This window comes from Carassius auratus, chromosome 45 (genome assembly GCF_003368295.1).
Source record: "Carassius auratus strain Wakin chromosome 45, ASM336829v1, whole genome shotgun sequence".
Lineage (NCBI taxonomy): Eukaryota > Metazoa > Chordata > Actinopteri > Cypriniformes > Cyprinidae > Carassius > Carassius auratus.
In genome coordinates, this window is record NC_039287.1 from 15,961,418 (window position 1) to 15,981,578 (window position 20,161).

At 38.8% G+C, this 20,161-nt stretch overlaps 1 protein-coding gene across 4 annotated transcripts; it reads left to right on the plus strand.

Moving 5' to 3' along the window:
• Positions 1–368: 368 nt before the first annotated feature.
• LOC113063419 (probable palmitoyltransferase ZDHHC14) lies at positions 369–20,129 on the plus strand. Of its 4 annotated transcripts, none has more exons than XM_026233792.1 (9): positions 369–1,482; positions 5,712–5,872; positions 7,630–7,788; positions 7,898–8,035; positions 9,526–9,574; positions 12,940–13,042; positions 15,108–15,217; positions 16,446–16,548; positions 19,112–20,129. In XM_026233792.1, the coding sequence occupies exons 1-9, from the start codon at positions 1,229–1,231 to the stop codon at positions 19,526–19,528; spliced, it is 1,494 nt and encodes a 497-aa protein (XP_026089577.1). In that variant the 5' UTR covers positions 369–1,228; the 3' UTR covers positions 19,529–20,129. The 4 variants fall into 4 exon arrangements, with proteins under 4 accessions (XP_026089577.1, XP_026089578.1, XP_026089581.1 ...); XM_026233793.1 differs by having other exon boundaries at positions 372–1,482; positions 19,157–20,129; XM_026233796.1 differs by lacking the exon at positions 19,112–20,129 and adding an exon at positions 18,051–19,104 and having other exon boundaries at positions 375–1,482.
• Positions 20,130–20,161: the final 32 nt, after the last annotated feature.

Genomic DNA, 20,161 nt, shown 5'->3' on the forward strand with positions numbered 1-20,161 from the left:
GAACTAGGCATGTGTCGGTAAGTAAGAGGAGGACTGAGATTCCGTCGATCAGTCCGGCTGTGTTTTAAAGCGGAGTGAACACTATCTAGACAGCATCCAGGATATCATCATCATCACAGATTGAGAGTTTTGAATGTTCATGTTGTTAGATATTATTGTTATTTGTATATGTTACGTATTTTGTTAGATAGTTAATATGTGTTTTTATTGATGCTATAACATAAGCACAGAAAAGTGCTTATTGTTGTCTATTTAGTCGACTTATTTACCTATTTAGTCGAGAATGTTTTGAAATGCATGTCTCCAAAAAAGGGTGTCTTTTGAGATGCTGGAACATTCTGGGTTCTGATGCACAGGAAGCCCAAAACCTTGCCTAGATTTGTAGCTCACGTGGTTTTGAGGCACATACCCGAAATGCTTTCTATATAGATGACTAGGCTTTAAGAGAGCTGTGCAGGCGGCTCAGTTTGTTCTGTTTTGAGCACACCCATCAATGCTGTCTACATAGGGAGCTCGCTGTGGTTTGAGACGGAGCCGCTGTTGAGAGGGTCATCGTGTGCTGTGAGCTCATGCAGTTCACTCTGTGATCTACTCCATCCACATCCTGCACACAGCGATCCTCTCCTTCATCATCATCTTCATCGGTATAGATGATCACACATCTCCTCTCTCTCTGTTCGCTCGTGTAATACTCTGCGTGCGGCGTCAGAGCTACATTTTCAGCCGCCGATCGTGCTGTAAAGACCCTCTAGTGAACGGGTTTACGAGGACGTCGGAAGGACGTTTTTAACGTTATATTCCAGATGTTTGGAGTGGGTTTGGTTTCAACGCAGCGCTTCTGAACCGCGTTAACGGAGTTGCACGCTTTAAGACGCCCATGATGTCCACATGCGACTGTGTCCTGGTGTGTAGAGGATACATCTGCAATCGAGGAGTTATCCAAACAAACATGTAAACCAAACAGCGGATCTCATTCCTTTCCCCTCGTTTCGCACGCAACTATTAGCATTTTCAATGCAATTTGAAGATTTCAGTAAAACATGGAGATAAGAAAATGGCTCCTTGGCTACAGTTCCTCGCTTTTCTTTGACTGGGTTGTTGTAAAGCTTCTTCATCAGACCAGAGATGTTTCTCCAAGATCCAGCAACGTCTCGTGTGTTCCTTGAGGACATTTGAATTCTGATTCCCTTGGGTTGCTTTAAAGTTGTCTTTTCTTGCTGGCTGGTAGATGACAGGCAACATGCATCTCGGGGTCGAGGAGCCCATCCGAGAGTGCCAGTACAATCAGATCTGCACACACAACTCCTCAACCATGGACACGCCACACACCAAAAAGAAGAAGATCAAAAGGAAATGGCAGGTTTTTCCAGGCCGAAATAAGTTTTACTGCAACGGACGGATCATGATGGCAAAGCAGACCGGGGTCTTCTATCTCACAGTGGTTCTCATTTTGGTGACCAGCGGCCTCTTCTTTGCCTTTGAGTAAGTAGCCTACATTGACCTATTGGAGAACTAAGTATCTCCTCTGTACCCCAGACATACCAAAACCTTTTTCAGGTTTGTTTTTAATGTACACTCGCAAAAAGAAACGGTTCATTGGCATCAGAGGTTCCATAAAGAACCTTAAACATCCTTGGAGCATGGATTCCATTGGACAAAGGGTTCTAAGAAAGAGTTCTTTTATGAGGGTTCCATAAGAAAATACCAATTCTTTAAAGGACCTCAAGAGTAATTGGTTAATACCATGATATGTGAATACAGGAATCATTCAATACCAATATTACAAATTGATAGCATCACCGTAAACTACAGTTCTGTTTTGTGTTTGAGTTTGACGCGATTACTAATGAAAAGGTCCAGAAAAGTGTAGTCCCACATTCATAAAAGTACATGCAAGTTTGATCTCGGAGACTAGCTTTGACAGGTCCGTGTTGGTCCCTCGTCTTGTATGTTCCCCATTACTCTTGATCACGTTCTGTGCTGTATTTATACCTGGATTTAAGCAGCAGCTGAATGTGGTCTTTGATCCTGAAGCGCCAGTGCAGTGATTTAAACCCTCTCACTAACACCGAAGGACTTCGCCAAGAGCTAAATCTGCTGAAATTGAATGACTTGAGTCCACGTAACAGCCGTGAGGAACCCCTTGTGTTTGTAGGTCAGGTGAAGTTTAACTAACTCAATGTCTGAAGCTGCTGACGTATATCATTTGGATTCCTGACATTTCCGAAGATCTCCACACAAGAGAGTATTTTTGGGGGGGGGGGGGGGGTGGGTCACAGTTAAAAACACATATCAGGTGGTACACCGCCGAAATGCTCTGGACTACTCGAAGCATGTTTGGCTGTATGTTAAAGAATCTCTCCGTGTGATCCCGAGGATGTTTCCCAGTGTCCCATCCCCCATCACCGAGCCCCATACATTCCACACCACAACTTCCAAAACACAGACGTGGTGCGGCCCTGTTTCCATGGCGACGGTTTCCCTTTCCCGATCTCGGTGTGCTTTTGGAACAGCCCGTGTCTCCTGGAAACAGCACGAGGACCCGGCCCACAGTTGCGTGTTCTTGGCTGTAGGGTTAGTCTTGTCACGCTGTTGGAAGTGATTATAAAGTCATTACAGAGGTTTCGTGATCCATTAAACACAAACAGAAACACATTAGCCGTGCTGCTGAAAGGCAGTCGGTTTGTTGCGTAGTTCAGACCAGAATGTTTTCTCATACATCATTTGAAGCAAACAGTAACGGTTAGATCGAACGCATTCAGCTTGTGGATCAACGGCAGGAATAAAAACAGAAGGTGGAGTTTGCAGATACTTGCATCATGTCTCTTTCTGGCATCTTTGCATCATAAAATGATCATGTTTACCAGCTTAGCATGGTCACTAATTGGAAAATGTTATATATAACTAGAAAGCAATTTTATCTAGTAGCCTACTATGAAACCAAGCATGAACTACAGTTATTTTTATTTTTTGAAAGGATATTAATACTTTTATACAGCAACGATGCATTCAATTAATCAAAAGTGAGAGTTTTTAAGACATTTATAATGTTAGAACATTTTATCGTTCAAATAAATGCTGTTCTTTTAGCTTTCTATTCATCAAAGAATCCTTAAAAAAAGTGTCATGGGTTCCACAAAATATTAAGCAGCTTTTAACCTTAATAATCTTGGACATCAAATCAGTATCAGAATGATTTCTGAAGGATCCTGTGAAATTAAAGACTGTAGTAATGATGCTGGAAATGTAGCTCTGATCCCAGGAATGCATTACATTTTCAAATATAAAAGGGTTATTTTATATTACAATAATATGTCACAGTATTACTCCTTTGACTGAATTTTTAGCAAATAAATTAGTAAGCATAAAATACTTCTTTTCAGAAACATAAAAAAAGTCCTAACTTTTGAACAATATCTGCATAATATTTCAGTCTTATGGTTTTACTTCTGAAATAATGTCTTTTTTTTTTCTTTATCCCCTGCAGTGAAATGGTTTGTTCCATTGTAAATAGTAATTGACGTTGTAATCAATTTCACAAATACTGTCTGTTAAAAAACATATATATATATATATATATATATATATAAGAGAGAGAGAGCGCAAACAATAGAATGACAAACAATGGGTATAGAAAAGGATCACCCTCTTTAAAAGAATCAGATTTTGCAGCCTGAAGATGGACACAGATTTAGTTTTATCCAGCTGTATTTACTCTGTGCAACATGATTCTTGTCTATACTGACTAGATGAATCAGTTTTGAGTTTCTTGACAGCTCCACATTCAGCAGCACTGTTTCTGTAATCTTTAGATGTTTGTCCTTGTCTGTCAGGATGTAGTGACCCTGTAACCTCTCAGTCCGCCCTAACAACCTCAAAACTGTTCCTTGGAGACCACTTCACAAGGAGTCTAATGAGCTGACAGTGACCTTAGAAGCAGTGGTAAACACACTATAGCTTTCTTATAAAGTCCCTCGGGGGATTGCTATTTTAACATGTTGTAGACGATAGCATCTGACCATTCTGGCTAATTCAGTCGCTCTGCCTAGTTGTGCTTAGCCAATTTAGCAGCCATCAGATTGCAGTGCAGCCCATTTTTAAATGTTTATGTCTTGGAGTCTGAATGCCATTAGATATTATGGCAGGCAGATTTTGGGCCTTTTGTACCACAGACCATTTGCTCAAGCTTCAAACAGATGGTGATACATTTCATTAACCTCTAAGTGTACATTAAAGCCTACAAAAAAAACAAAAAAAACCATTAGATTTAGATCATATAGCTCATGATAATATCGCTCATGAGCCTTTGGGTAAAAGTGTCTGCCAAATGCATAAATTTAAATGGGCTGCATGAGTCACAATTGTTGATTATTCCCTTGAAATTGTAATTGCAATTATTAATTACCATTATTACAATTTACATGGAATAATGTTTTGAGACGCTATATAACATAGTTTGAAGCAACTTCATGCCATATAATTCTATGAAAATAAACAAGCTGAAAACACTCTTCCTGAAAAACATGTATTGCTTCTGAATAGCATCAAGTCTCAAATGTCTACATTGGTTTGGTTTCCTCTTTAAATAAAAAAAGTAAAAATATGCATGGTATTTTAATGTTATACTAAAACTAAAACAATGGAAAAAGCCCTTAAGATAACTTGTAGAAAAAAATACACACACATGCACAGAAACTTGGGGACCATATACAGGCTAGGGGAACTCATATTAATGTTAAAAATGTTTTTTTATTTTTATTTTTTTTGTGTAATTGCGCCTTTGACTGATTATGTAATTGTGGCATCCGTAATTGTAATCATGATTAGAAATTTGATTAATTGTGCACCCCTAATGTATTTTCTGTTGTTTATTATATAACAGATGGGTTGTTGTTACTTGTTACATGTACTTACTATAGAAATAATAGTAAATTATGCATTACGAGTAACTAACCTTAAACTTAACCCTATAGCAATTACACATGGTTAATGAATGACATTATCTTGAATATGGGGGGTATTTTTATTCATTTTTGTGGCATTTTGCCCCACCCAATTTCTGACCCTGTTACCCACTACTTTTTTTTGTAATTACTTAACCAGCAGATGTTCTTGTCCACAACATCTCACACAACTATTAAAATAATTGTACAGAGGACACATTTCTAGCTGAAGCATGCATTTGCTTAATAGAATAAGATTTTAAATAGTGCTAAACTGATTATAAAATGAATCAGCCCATATTTGGCCATTTTTTAGATTATCAGTATCGGCTTATAACGGTGTTTGCATTGGATTTCGTTTGGATCAGATCCAGAATCGACTAACAGCCTTATAAATTCATAATTCATAATTTATGCTTCAATTTTCTTTGTGAATTTTCAGAAAATTTTCTGTAAGACAAGATTACATTTGAGCAAATATGAGTCTCAGCTGTTTTAAAAAACTGCATAAGTGTATCACAACTTTAAGTATTTATTACATTGTAATAACAACACAGTTATAATCTTATTACATACCAGATTGACTGTAAATGCTTTTGCTTTTCACTAAAGCCAAAAGACGGGAGCATTAATAAGCAGTCTTGACATGGTTTTTCATGGTCATGTCATCATGTTTGCCGTGGTTCCTTCATGTATTTCCTGCTGGTGGTTTTTACTAGCAGCACATCATGACCTTCACAGCCAGTTTTTCCACTTCCTCTCTTCCAGCTGCCCGTTCCTGGCATCAAACCTGACCCCTGCCATTCCGGCCATCGGAGGAGTGCTGTTCATCTTTGTGATGGGAATGCTGCTCCGGGCGAGCTTCAGCGACCCGGGCGTCCTGCCCAGAGCCACACCAGAGGAAGCGGCCGACATCGAGAGGCAGATAGGTGGGAGGAAATGCCAAGATGATCGCACTTCCTGTCTGTCTTTCCACGTTCTGTTCTTTCACATTGAGCTGAGTTTTCCGGCTCCAGCTGCAGGTCTGTGCGGGTCACCACAGAGAACTAAAGGAGACGGAGAACATTTGGTCTCTCTTCTCATTTGACATGAATAATGCACGATCTCTCTCAGGTTTGCTGTCAGACCAGAGTAATATAAAATCTGCTGAAATATTCATCCCTAGCAAAGATTCACAGTCTCTCCGAGTATTTGTTCATGTTATTCAGTCTGATAGTTTAATCATCAGTCACGAGATAACGGATGTTCATAGGATGGTTTGGGTATTATTAAAGGGCCAGTATGACCGCACTGGAAGATTTAACAGCAATTTCTTACTACATAGTGAATTTAACGGTGAAATCACTGCAGGCCAAGCCATTTTATGTCATAACACAACAAATTAGTGGACATTTTCCACAGAGCGCAGGCTGATTTAATTCGCTTGCGTATGAATTTGCTGGTTATAATTGAATAGGGTCACTGCTGTAATGAGTTGCCGGTCTGTCATTGAGACAGAATTTAGTGGACTCCAGTGGTGAGAAATTGAAATGAGCCATGGAAGTGCACTTTAGCTCAGGTTTGTCAGTTTGGGATTTGGAGTTATGTGTCCCTTCTGTTCGTATGAATAATACAGTAACAAGTAAACACTCCTGTGCGGCTCGGCGGTGCTGTGTGCTGCTTAGAAGATGCATAGCATGGTGAGGGTCACATAGGATGTGAGCTCATTAAAGCAATAGTTTACTCAAAATGTAAAATTCTGTCATAATTTACACTCACCCTTAAAACCCATGTGACTTTTTTCTGCGGAACACAAGAGGGACGTTTTGAAGAATGTCTGGGAAGCTCCAGAACGATAATAAAAGCACCATAATCTTAGTCTTTCTGCCTGATCGAAGAAGTCTCTCCAGACTGGAGTGATGCTCAACTGGTGTTTCTAGTCAAATTAGGAAATGGTTTTAAAGGGCACATGGCACCATAGTTTAATTTACAGATTTGCTGGTGCGCAAAACAAGAACTTCATTGCTGTTACTGTGGATTACCAATCATGGAGACCAATTCTAATTGGCTGATTTGTGTAATATGTAAAAAAAAAAAAAAAAAAAAAATTCATAATATTTGTTTTTGTAATTTTTCCAGGTTCAGTATCTGTGCCGATTGTCACAGATAATAAATGTGATCTGTGCTTCTTTTCATAAAAACAGTAATTTACAGTAATGCATCTATAATGAATGTCTATAGGCAAAATGACCAATGGATAAACTTTAAAATACTTGCTGCTTTGAAAGTACAGCCACAGAACATCATGTACACAGGCTCTCGTAAGCAGTACACATTTTTACATTAACCCTAACTCATTTATCAATATTAATGGTGAGTTTTAGCGTTCCTGTAGCTCAAGTGGTAGAGCATTGAGTTAGCAAGCGCAAGGTTAGGGGTTCGAATCCCAGGGAACACATGTTAGGAGAAATTTTTTAGCCTGAATGCAATGTAAGTTGCTTTGGATAAAAGCGTCTGCTACATGCATAAATATTATTTAACGGAAGCTCAGTATTCTTCCATTATAATTGCTTTAATATAAATGTCACTTTGTTTTTACAAACTGAAGGATTTTTTTTTTTGTAGTAAACAACATCGTACTGACATACAAGTGGAAGAGATTTCCTCTTTTTTTATTTTCTGCAATCGGTCTGTTCTGGTTTCACAGATACAGCCAACGGTCCGAGCGGCCCAGGCTACAGACCACCCCCCCGAACCAGAGAGGTGCTCATTAATGGTCAAACAGTCAAGCTAAAATACTGTTTCACCTGCAAGATCTTCAGACCGCCGCGGGCCTCACACTGCAGCCTGTGTGACAACTGCGTGGGTAAGCATCTGTGTATACTGTATGTGTCTGCAAATATCTTTATATAATAGCCAGCATCATGCAAAGAAGAGCTAACACATGATTTTCCTGGCTGTGCGTGTGTCCTCAGAGAGATTTGATCATCACTGCCCGTGGGTGGGCAACTGCGTGGGGAGGAGGAACTATCGCTTCTTCTACCTGTTCATCCTCTCACTCTCCCTCCTCACCATCTTCATCTTCGCCTTCGTCATCACGCACGTAATACTGAGTAAGAGCGCTGACCGCCTACTTTCTTACATAACTTCCCCTTTCAGTCCCGAAACACATGACCGATCTTATCGCACCTTGTCTTATTTAACGGTGTTCAGCAAAACAACTCGAAACCAGGGCTTGCTAGTTCGGGGGTTTTCAGGATTGGAATAGAAATAGAGTTGTACAGTTCCTTTCTGATGCAATTCCTGAGGTCAAGTCCAATTTATTTGTATAGGTCTTTTCATGCACTTCGTTTCAAAGCAACTAAATCATGATTTTAGTGTTCATAATATCTTAATATCTTCATGCATTATAGTCACATGTAGATGATTTGGTAACACTTTAGAATAGGGAACACTTAACTATGACTTTTCACTCAAATTTCTAATTTGCTGCTTATTAATAGTTAGTAAGGTGGTTGTTAAGATACAGTATTCCTAAAAATGAATAAAAACAGTGAAATGCAACTCAAAATATGATGCAAAGCTGCAATAATTACATGTTAAATAACACTTTAAGTCTGTTTTATTAACCAATGTCTTTACTGTTGAACTTTGAGGAATCCAGTTGAACCAAACTAACCAGCAAAAATGATTTTAGATAAACATAACTTATTGCTGAAGAGAGTACATCTTCTATTCTTCATGCAATCTCAAATATGAGCTGCCTGTCTCTACTGTACAGACATGAATTTCCATCAGCCCGAAGTAATGCAAGTAACTTTCCCCAACACTGTTTCTTACCTCCAATCGTTTCTCTTATGAAACTTTCTGGTGAGTATTTGCTCCGAAATGCCCCCATCACTGTAATGTATGGGTTAGATCCCTCATCGATCAGCTCCTCCTCTGGGCTGATGACTGGCAGGAGGAAACCACGAGGCCGCTGACGAAGCAGTTTCCTCCCTGGGCAAAGGGATAGAGAGGCTGTACTGCACTGAACTGATCAATCAGGCCCTGAGGCCAGGGGCGCTCTGGGGTCGTGTAGTGACAAATGGCTCCTGTAAGATGTTTATTGGGCAGCGCACACTCAGTGCGGCTTTATTTACCCACGAACCTCTCCTCAGATGCCCTCTGGAATCCATTAGCATTAAACACAGTGGCTGACTTTTGAAGCAGTCCAGAAGGTGAATGTATTGAGAGTGTCAGGACAGTCGCTTAGGGTTTGGTGCATCATGGGACAGTGATGGTGTCACATTGTAATATCACGGTGCATGCTGAAAAATTGTCATGTGCTTTATACAGTTTATTTCATACAGTAGATTATTTCCATAATACATTTTAAAAAAAAGGAGATTTGGTATGCTTGTACGTTTTCTTTATTAAAGATAGCTGCTAATGTGGCATCTTGGTATTCCCTAAAACTGTAGTATTTTCTAGGAACTCGATGATCTGTAAGACAGTAGCTGGTTAATTTCTTATTCCAGGGACTCTTTGCTCAATATGCTGCCTGTGTTTCATGTCCCTGTGACCGCTTTCCTTTGTTACATAACCAGTTCTTTTCCTGCAGGATCCAACAGGACTGGCTTTCTCAGTGCTCTCAAAGACAGCCCTGCTAGATATCCTTTCACTAAAGTGTGTGTGGGAAGAGGCGGCGCAATAGGAGTCTATTTCTGGTTTTCACACCTCGGGAACACAAATGCAGAAAAGCAGCCCACACTTACTTTCTGTACATCTTCATTGCTATGCGTCTGTACCCCTCTCTTTTCAATTCAAAGAAATACGTTGTTAAATACGGTCTGTGGCAAGCCTTTGCATTTCTGAGTTTGGCTTGAGAAGGAAATCAGTGAGGAAAAGATCTTCTGTCTGACTGCACTAATATACAGAAGAGTGATTTGTATTAGCAAAGGGACGTCTCGTTGTCTTGTTCATTAGTGAGACCTGCATCCTTCTCACGGTCAATTATTAGCTTGTCATGCATCATTTATTGCTTCATGATAGACTTAATCACATAACTAAACAAGTCAATACATGCTAGTGCCAGCAAAAGCCAGCTTTGCCGGGTACAAACTGCTAATTGTTTTTAGTAATTTAGAATATATCTTAATACCCTTTAAACAAGCCTACTTTAATTGTGAGGCAGTATTACATAACATTAACATATTCAATATAATTCAGAAAATATATTTATACAAATATACACTTTTTTTCTTGTTTTAAGCATAAACATGAAATTGTATTCTTTAAGAATATATATTTTGCTAATCAATTCAATATTCATTTATTTTTTAAAACAAGTGCTGTTGTGTCATATAAAGCAATACTGTTCAAAAGTTTGTGGTCAATAAGTTGTTTTTTCTTGTTGTTGTTAAAATGAAGTTGATCAAAACTCACAGTAATTATATATATTATATAAGTTATATAATTTAATGCTACAAAATATTTCTGTTTTTAAATTAATGGAGGTTCTTTTGATCTTTATATTCATCAAAAATTCTGAAAAATAAAAAACGACCATCTGATCACAGTTGCCACAAAAATTAAGAGACACTGTCAGGATTGGACAGTCTTTGTTGTATTTTGCTCCCCATGTGCTCCCTGTGACCAAGTTTCTCCCTCATGTGCCCTTATTTGGTCGTTCCTGTTCTTTGTCCCTTAATTATTCCTGTTCCTGTCCTCTTTGTCATTCTTTTCACCTTTCTTCCTCCAATTGCCTTGTTAATACATGTATTTAGTTCCAGTCTGTGCGTTCCTTCTTTGTCGGGTCTACCAGTTGTGTACGTGTGTCTTCCTTCCCTTCTAAGTGTGGATTTACCCTGTGTGTTGGATTTTTATAAAAGACAGTTTAGTTTATCCACGGCTCCTTCGTTCCTTCCGGCAGCATAACGTGACAGAAGACCTGACTGAGAAAGTTCATTCGGCTTCTTTTCCCCTCCGTTTGTTTTCCATTTTCTATTCAGTGTTTTTTGTTTCCTTCCCCATGGATTCCCACACTGCAAAGTTCACCTCCCTTGCCCGCAAAGACCTTGCCGTATTGGAGTATGTGGTTGCGTTCAGCCAGCTCACCATTTTAAATGCGTTCTACAACACTGCGCTGAACTCAATATCTTGGATCGGGGCAAATTACTATCATTCCGTCGACCTCCCAGACACCTCTTGTCTGAGCTGGAGGGAAGCCATTATCTGTGTTCTGTAGAGCATCTATCTCTGATCCAGAGCACAGCCAGAACTAGAGCCCAGTCGACCATCTCCCCGCTGCACAGAGCGCAAGCTCGAGCCCACCGCTGACAGAGAGCCAGAGCCTGACGGGCCTTTGCCAAGGAGTATGATAGAGCTGAGGATCGCCAGGGAGCCAGAGCCTCTCAGACGGGGGAAAGCCGCGGACAGTGAGAGCACAGAGAGGAGCTCTGCCCCCTGCACTGTGGGTGAGGATGAGCAAACTACGGATCTGGGACTGTGCAACTCCAAAGAAGAGAGGGCTTCCACATTCAGCCCAGAGAGGGCTCCTGGTCCCTCTCCTGCCTCCTTCACCGCTGTCATCTGGCAGCCCCTCTGCTCTCCTTTAGTCCACCATCAATATGGTGCAAGCTCCGCAGGTCTGCCTTCCTCCATTGTCACAGTTGCTGCAGAATCCCCGGTCTCCGCCTCCAGCATTTGGGACCAAGACTCCGCCTTGGCTCCTAGCTCACTCCTCGACGCCATTGGCCCATCAGTCCACTGGCTCCACTCCTCCATGTCGCCCTGGCTCATCGGCTATCCGTCTCTGCCTGGGCTCCTCCAAAGAAGCCTGTTCTGTAGAGCATCTATCTCTGATCCAGAGCACAGCCAGAACTAGAGCCCAGTCGACCATCTCCCCGCTGCACAGAGCGCAAGCTCGAGCCCATGCTCCAGCATTCATCAGATCCACCCTGGACTCTATCACCTCCCGGGTGTCTGTCCTCTTCCTGAGCCTCCTCTTAGTTCCCACTCATCACTCCCTCTGTTGGTTCTATGGTGCCTTCCGGGAGGGGGGTGAAATGTCAGGATTGGACTGTCTTTGCGTTTTGCTCCCAATGTGCTCCCCGCGACCCAGTTTCTCCCTCATGTGCCCTTATTTGGTCGTTCCTGTTCCGTCCTCATTGTCTCTTAATTGGTCGTTCTGTTCACCTTTCTTCCTCCAATTGCCTTGTTAATACATGTATTTAGCACCAGTCTGTGCGTTCCTCCTTTTTCGGGTCTACCAGTTGTGTATGTGTGTCTTCCTTCCCTTCTAAGTGTGGATTTACCCTGTGTGTTGGATTTAATAAATGCGTTTCATTTATACACTGGTCCTTCATTGAAGAAATGTTTCTTAAGCACCAAATGACCATTGAAATGACTTTTGAAGACTGGAGAAATGATGCTGAAAATTCAGTTTTGCCATCATAGAAAAAACATTTAAACAATGTTTTAATTTGTAGTAATTCACAATATAACTGATCAAATAAATCCAGCATTGTTGAGCATAAGATACTTCTTTAAAATAAATAAATTTACAATTTTTACTGTATTATTAATTACCGTACTGTGAGCATAAGAGACTTCTTTCAAAAACGTTAATCGTATTGACCGCAAGCTTTTGAACGGCAGTGTAAATTAAGCTCTTCATAGATGCACCTTATTGAAAAAAATCAGTACTGTTTATTTTTGCTTGTAGAAAACTTAATGGGATTTTGTCTATAAAAGGTTTTGTGTGCATTTGCTATTGAACATGGCAGCAGTGATTCATCAAATGACAAAGAAAAGAGCTCCACCGGGCACATATCCAGAAGTGCGGTGTAGTCAAGCACCCTTTCAGCATTTTAAAGATGTGATTCAGGTGTCTGTATTGCAGCGGTGGAATGACGCTGTACAGACCCAGTATTTCTAGTGTGCCTGATCCATTTGCTGAAGCTGCCAGTCAGCTTTTATAATAAGTGGATGAAGTAATTCATGTATAGATTTCTATTTGCCTTGACGGTTGTACTGTTCTGGAAGTGGTGGTGTGCTTTTTCTCCATCTGGTCCATCGTGGGACTGTCAGGCTTCCATACCTACCTGATCAGCTCCAATCAGACCACCAATGAAGACGTGAGTACCTCTCTTTCACTTGTAATGCTTTATCTCAATATTCATGAACTAATCAGGATGCTGCTGTGATAATAGTCAGTGTTTTATAACAACACACCCAGGACTGTATGTTACGTTAATCATCATGATCCTACAGACAGGGTCCAGAATTAACACCCTTCAATCTGCAGGTCACTTATCTTTGGCGCAGTGTAAGTGATGCAAGCAGTTCACATCGCATGCTTTCAGAGAACATGAGAAGAACATGTTTCTTTATTTAGGTGTGGAGTTGTGTAGAATGGATGGTTTTAGATCTAACTTTATTTAAAGGACCAATTCTCATTATTAACTACAGTGGGGATCGAAAGTTTTGGCACCCCTTGCAGAATCTGTGAAAATATGAGTAATTTTCAAAAAATAAGAGAGATCATACTAAATGCATGTTATTTTTTATTTAGTACTGTCCTGAGTAAGATATTATAAATAAAATATTTTAACATTTATTCCACAAGACAAAAAAAAAATGCTGAAATTATTAAAATAACCCCACTCAAAAGTTTGGGAACCCTTGGTTCTTAGTACTGTGTTCTGTTACCTGATGATCCTCGGCTGTCTTTATGTTTTGTGATGGTTGTGCATGAGTCCCTTGTTTGTTCTGAACAGTTAAACTGAGCAGCGTTCTTCAGAAAAATCTTTAAGGTCCTGCAGATTGTTCAGTTTTCCAGCATCTTTGCATATTTGAACCCTTTCCAGCAGTGACTTTATGATTTTGAGATGCACCTTATCACACTGAGGACATTTGAGGGACTCAAACACAACTATTTAAAAAGATTCAAACATTCACTGATGCTCCAGAAGGAAACAAGATGCATTAAGAGCTGGGGGGTGAAAACTTTTGGAATTTGAAGATCAAGGTAAATTGTACTTAATTTGTGTACCGGGAAACATACAAGTATCTTCTGTTGCTTACGAAGGGCAGAACTAAATGGAAAACAATTATATTTCAACAAAATAAGACAAATTTGGCCATCTTCATTGGGTTCAAAAGTTTTCACTAGTTGAACTAGCAAAAGTTGGACTAAATGTTAATATCTTTTATGCACAATATCTTACTCAGGACAGTACTAAATAAAATATAACATGCATTTAGTATGATCTCTCTTATTTTTTGAAAATTACTCATATTTTCACAGATTCTGCAAGGGGTGCCCAAACTTTCGAGCCCCACTGTATATATTTTGCTTCAATAAACTTCTAATTTGCTGCTCATTAATAGTCAGTAAGGTAGTTGTTAAGTTTAGGTATATGGGGTAGGATTAAGGGATCTAGAATAAGGCATTAATATGTGCTTTGTAATTTTTAGTAAACCGCCAATATGCTAGTATAATGCAACTAGTTAACAGTGACAATTGGTCCCTAAACTAAAGTGTTATAAACTACAGAACTACATCTTGCACACTACTGTACAAAAGTGTGGGGTTGCTAAAATTTATTGAAGTATGTTTACCAAGGCTGCATTTATTGTTCTCAGTTTAAAATGGTCGTTCTATTGGAAATTGTCAGGATAATTAGTTTTGAAGTATTATTAATTCACAAGAACAGCATTTATTTGAAATACAATTTAGCCACTTTTGACCAATATAGTACTTTGTGTGAGATATGTTTATCATAGATATGCAAGCAATAAACAGATTTGTGAACAAAAATATATGTTCACGCCCATTAAGAAAAGAAAGACCATCACCCGACTGCAGGTTAAATTTGGACCCTGCATCCAAATGTTCCTACATTTTTTACATTTGTGAACCAAGATCAAAAGAGACACTTGGAAAGTCAGAAAGTCTCCAATAAAGAAGCGTTACAGGAACACAGTTAATGAGCACTTCAAAAGATCAATGTGTTTGGAGGTATTTCTCATCATAACGCCTAACAGGAAGAGAAATATGATCAAGCTAAAACTCTTTTCCATCTTCACCCTGGTTCATCGCTGGGTTTATTAAGGTGGCCTGTCGTCTCTGAGCATCTGATGTTGGCAGCTTGTCCCTCTCAGCTACTGTAGCTCTTAACGGTCACCTCACTGTTTCAGATCAAGGGTTCATGGTCATCCAAACGAGGCAAAGGCAACTACAACCCTTACAGCTACGGAAACCTGATCACCAACTGCTGCGCTGCACTGTGTGGACCGCTGCCACCCAGGTGAACGCAGAAACTACTGCTCGTTTTATTATACTGTATATACTGTAGATTGCTGACTACCTTAAAAAAAAGACACTTTTTTTTAAAAAGAGTGTTATATTTCTGTTACCTAATTACGTAGCATGTGTGATGCCCAAATAAAATCTTGGAAATAAATAACACCGCACAAGTAATTTATTTTAGGATGGGCAATATGTCACATTTTATATTAAATATATTAAGTTCATAAATGGTCACACCTTTATCAAGTGTTGTGATGTCTAAATTAATTTTATTTAATTTTAGGTTTAGGCTTAGATTTAAAATGTAATAATATTTATATAATTTTAACATCGGCCAAATATTAGTTATCGACTGTGGCATGAAAGTAATCATTGGCTAATCAGACAGAAATGTATGTTTTTAGTGGGAATATATTTTCAATGGAGAGAAATCTCTTAGGTTTCATAGAAAGATGAATTAAAATCTTACGGGATTATGATCGACATGAGGGTGAGTAAATAATGAAAGTTTTTAATTTTTTTGGTGAACTGTGCCTTTCTTGTCTCTAGCAGAAATATATAATATGTTAAACTTTATTACTTAAATTAAGCAAATCACTTCTGCTATTGTTGGTTCTAGTGAGTTATTATATGCATCGAGAAAAGTATTCTTAAGCTACAGCTAAAATTCCTTTAACAAAGCTCTGTCCTTTACGTCATTCATATCTCTGTCAGAGAACGTAATAGCAGTCCGCAGAAAAAGTCTATTTCAAATAAGATATTGATCAGCATTCTCAGAAAATCATTATCCAGGCACGTTATCGGCCAAGGGATCCATGCTGATCTCGTGAAAAGATTGGTGACCTCAGCAGGTTTCTCACTCATTCGTTTAAATATACGAGGCAAAAACCAATTAGCATTCTCACTCCGGGATTATCTCCGATAACAGAGGAATGTTCCTGAATTGCTTCAGATGGTGCGTGAGGAGGATGGCTGACGTCAAAACCTGCTTACACACCCACACAAGAGCTCTGCGCACCATTAATGAGTTTCTCATGGAGCCGGGAACACAAAACAGAAGTGGGCACAGCATCACTGGCTGCCATCTGCTCTTTGTGTGGGCATGTTGAGTTGGAGGAGGACTCACACACACACACACATGCTCAGATCCTCTTCTCTCCTCCTCCCTCACCCACGTTCCCTGACTCACAGTCAGAATCTATTATCCACTTCCTTTCTCTTTGCAGCTTGATTGACAGAAGAGGTTTTGTCCAACCAGACACCCCGCAGCCTGTGGCCCAGACAAACGGCACCGGTGCCTGTCCCTCCAATCAAGTCCAGAGTCACATGGTAAGACGCCCGACCTCTGACCTCTGTATGACTGTGTGTCCGGTCTGTTATGCCATTTATGTTCAAACCACTTCGAGGTTTCAGCAAAGCTGTGAACAGTGATTTGATACATATAGTGGAGTCCAGAAAACAGTGAAAATCTGGAGTTCAAAGTTTTGCACACAATTCCTAGACTGAGTGCGGTTGTTGACAAACAGTACATATTCATTTTTCAACTAATTAAAAAAGTACACTATCATTCAAATGTTTGGGGGTCGGTAAGATTTTTTGCAGTAAGTTTCCATTAGTTAATGCTAGTTAATGTATTAACTAAAATGAACAATGACAATGCTTGTAAACTCATGTTAGTTCAAAATGCATAGTAACAACTTTTTTTTTTAATAATGCATTAGTAAATGTTGAAATTAACTTTAACTAAGATTAATAAATTAATAAAGTATTGTTCATTCTTAGTTGATGTTAACTAATGTAGTTAACTTATGTTAACTAATGAACCTTATTTTAAAGTCTTACCGATTTTTGTTTGTTTGTTTGTTTGTTTTTGAAAGTCTCTTATTCTTCCCAATATGGAAGCCCATTTCCGCCACTTAATAAAAAATAATATAAGGTAATTGCGACTTTTTATCACACAATTCTGACTTTTTTATCACAATTGCGAGTTATAAAGAAAAAAGAAAAAAATTAAGAATTGTGACTGTTATATCTTTCGATTCTGACTTTATAACTTGCAACTGCGTGTGTATATTACACAATTTAGAGGGAAAAAAAGTCAGAATTTGTGAGATAAAAAGTCACAATTACTTTGTTTAATTTATTATTTAGTGACAGAAACAGGGTTCCATACCCCAAGGCTGCATTTATTTGAGCAAAAATACATTAAAGCTGTAATATTTTGATTTTTAGAAATTTTTCTATTTTAATATATTTTGAAATCTAATTTAAAACTTTACAAATTTTCAGCAGCCATTACTCCAGAAACCTATTCCAGTTTCAAATTATCCTTCAGAAATTATTCTGTTATGCTAATTTAATGCTTAAGATTATTTCTTCTTATTAATGTTGAAAACAGTTGTGCTGGTTATTTAGTTATTTTTTTTTAATTTTTATTTTGTTTATATAGTGTTTATATTATTTGATGTTTGTATTTCTTTATTTATTTTTTGTGTAAACTGTGAACCCAGGATTCTTTGGCACACCGAAAGTTCAAATGATCAGCATTTATTTGCATTATCATTTTTTTGCTTTTGATCAATTTAATGCATCCTTGCTGAAAAAAAAAAAATTAATAAAAATAAATAAAAAATTACTGCCCCCCACATTTTGAATGGTTTGAATTTGAATTTCTAATGGTTTTCGAACACTTTTTTCTAATTTCTAACGTTTTCAGCGCAAACATTTTCACTCAAATTGTCATGACATGTTGGCAAAATGCACTAATTGATGTAGATGACCTGTGTTTCTGGCACAGACGTGATCAGTGGTGTAATTCTCTCATCCGTCAGACATACATCGACGATGAGGACTGTGTGAACCCATCAGCTCTCATGAGTCTGGATTCAGTTTCATCAGCTAAAGCCAAACACATCAGCCGCTGATTCTGATGCCAATTATTCAATCCCTTAAGGGATCCAGATGCTTTTAAGAGACGATTGCATTATGTAAGCTATTAATTAGGTTTCAAAATGAATTTTTATAGTGTAAATCTTTGAGACAAGTAATATTTCTATGAATCAGATTAGATGGGTGAATCTAACACTAAAGAGCCCAGGTCACATTTCACCTTAAACAAATGAACAAATACATACATAAAGAATATCAAGAATAAAAATGATGTCTGTTTTATGGACCTGTGTTTGTTTGTGTTTCATAGTTTCATAAGAATTAATTGATATAATTATATTAATTTGTAATTTTATATTAATAAAAGTTATACATTTACTCAGCAAATATGTGTTGTTCTTAAATTACAATATATATTTTTTCCCTTCATCTTAATAGTCCAAAAAAAGGCTTTTTCCATTAAGAAAATGATCTTTTTGTATTTCTTCTTATTTCTATTTATTTTTTATTTAGAAGTGAAATATGTCCTCAACACGTTCTTCCCAGGTTTGGTGATATTCACCCGGATATGATTAACTTCTAACTCCTTTCTCTGTCTTTCCTTACTTTCTCTAAACTTTTTAATCTTCTAATAATAATCGTTTTGTCCTTCTAACCACCAGAGACTGGTCTTATCTGACCCAGGGCTCCAAAACAACAAATAAACGACACATTTGTGACAAAATTTCCAAATCTAGCTGCCATTTGTATATAGATGTCCATTCAAACAGTATGATATTTTTGCACAAAGACATCCGTCAGTTGGTAGAAGTTATTTAAATAACTCAGACATCACCATGAACAAAACCACACCAGCAACGTATGCTGGTGACCACATCAGTCACATCAGTCATTAGCAGTTTGGAGCCCTGTGACGTGTTTTTCTATAAACATTTTATTCTTTGTTTGGTCTGACTTCCTCTCGGCTTTCCCTTTTCTCTCTGTCCTTCATCTTTCCTCCCAGTGTGCTCAAGACCAGTGCATTCAGAGCACCAAATTCGTTTTGCAGGCTGCCACCAACCCGCTGCTCCACAGTCAGCCCATCATTCTGGGCGGAGGCGCACCCCTTCAGGCCAAGACCTCTCTGGGTGGGCCGTGCTCCACTCTGGGCCCCTCCCAGGCCTCGCTGCCCTCTTCTATCCCAGGCCTCAGCTGTGGAGGAGAGCTGATGGCCCTGCGAGACTCTGAGATCCACTGTCACCATCACCTACACCATCAACATTTCATCAGTCCGGAGGAGACGCCCTCACCGCCGACAGCCCTGCCCTGTGCTACCCACCTGGGTCACCATGTTCACCCGGCGCAGCTCTTTAACCCCGCCAGCCAAGACTCGCTCCATGAAGACTCTGTGCGGGGTTTGGTGAAGCTGAGTTCAGTGTGAGCTGTTTCTAATGCCGTCCTGCTGAACTGGACCACAAGCCATTCGGTACTTTACACACATATAACAGCCTCTGCTGGACGTTTCTAATATGTAATGGAGGCATCCACCCCAAACAATTTCCTAAGTGAGTACAAAGTGAGGACCAAAGCTAGTCTTTGAGCTCTATTATTACTCAGCCAAGCTATTTTTTTTATGGAAGCTTATTTCCACCACTGAATAAAATTACAAAAATGTTAACTGCATTTTTTTTTTCCTCACTATTCGGAATTTTTTTCATATGACACTGTGACATTATATCTCACAAACTGTACTTTTTATTTTTTTGAATTGCAAATTTATATTTCAAATTGGATCTTACAATTCTTACTTTTTTTTCTCAGCATGTGCATTTGGTCAGGTTAGGTTTTTAAAATGCGAGAAAAAAAATCAAATGCAAGATGTAAACTCAGAATTTTGAGGAAAGAAAAATCTTACTTGTGAGATACAAGCTCGCAACTGCAAGTTTACTATTCACAATTCTAGAAAAAGAGTCATAATTGTGAGATATAAACATGCAATTCTAAAAAAGTCATAATCGTGAGATATAATCTTGCAATTCTAATAGACAATAGAATTGTGAGATTGTAATCTCGC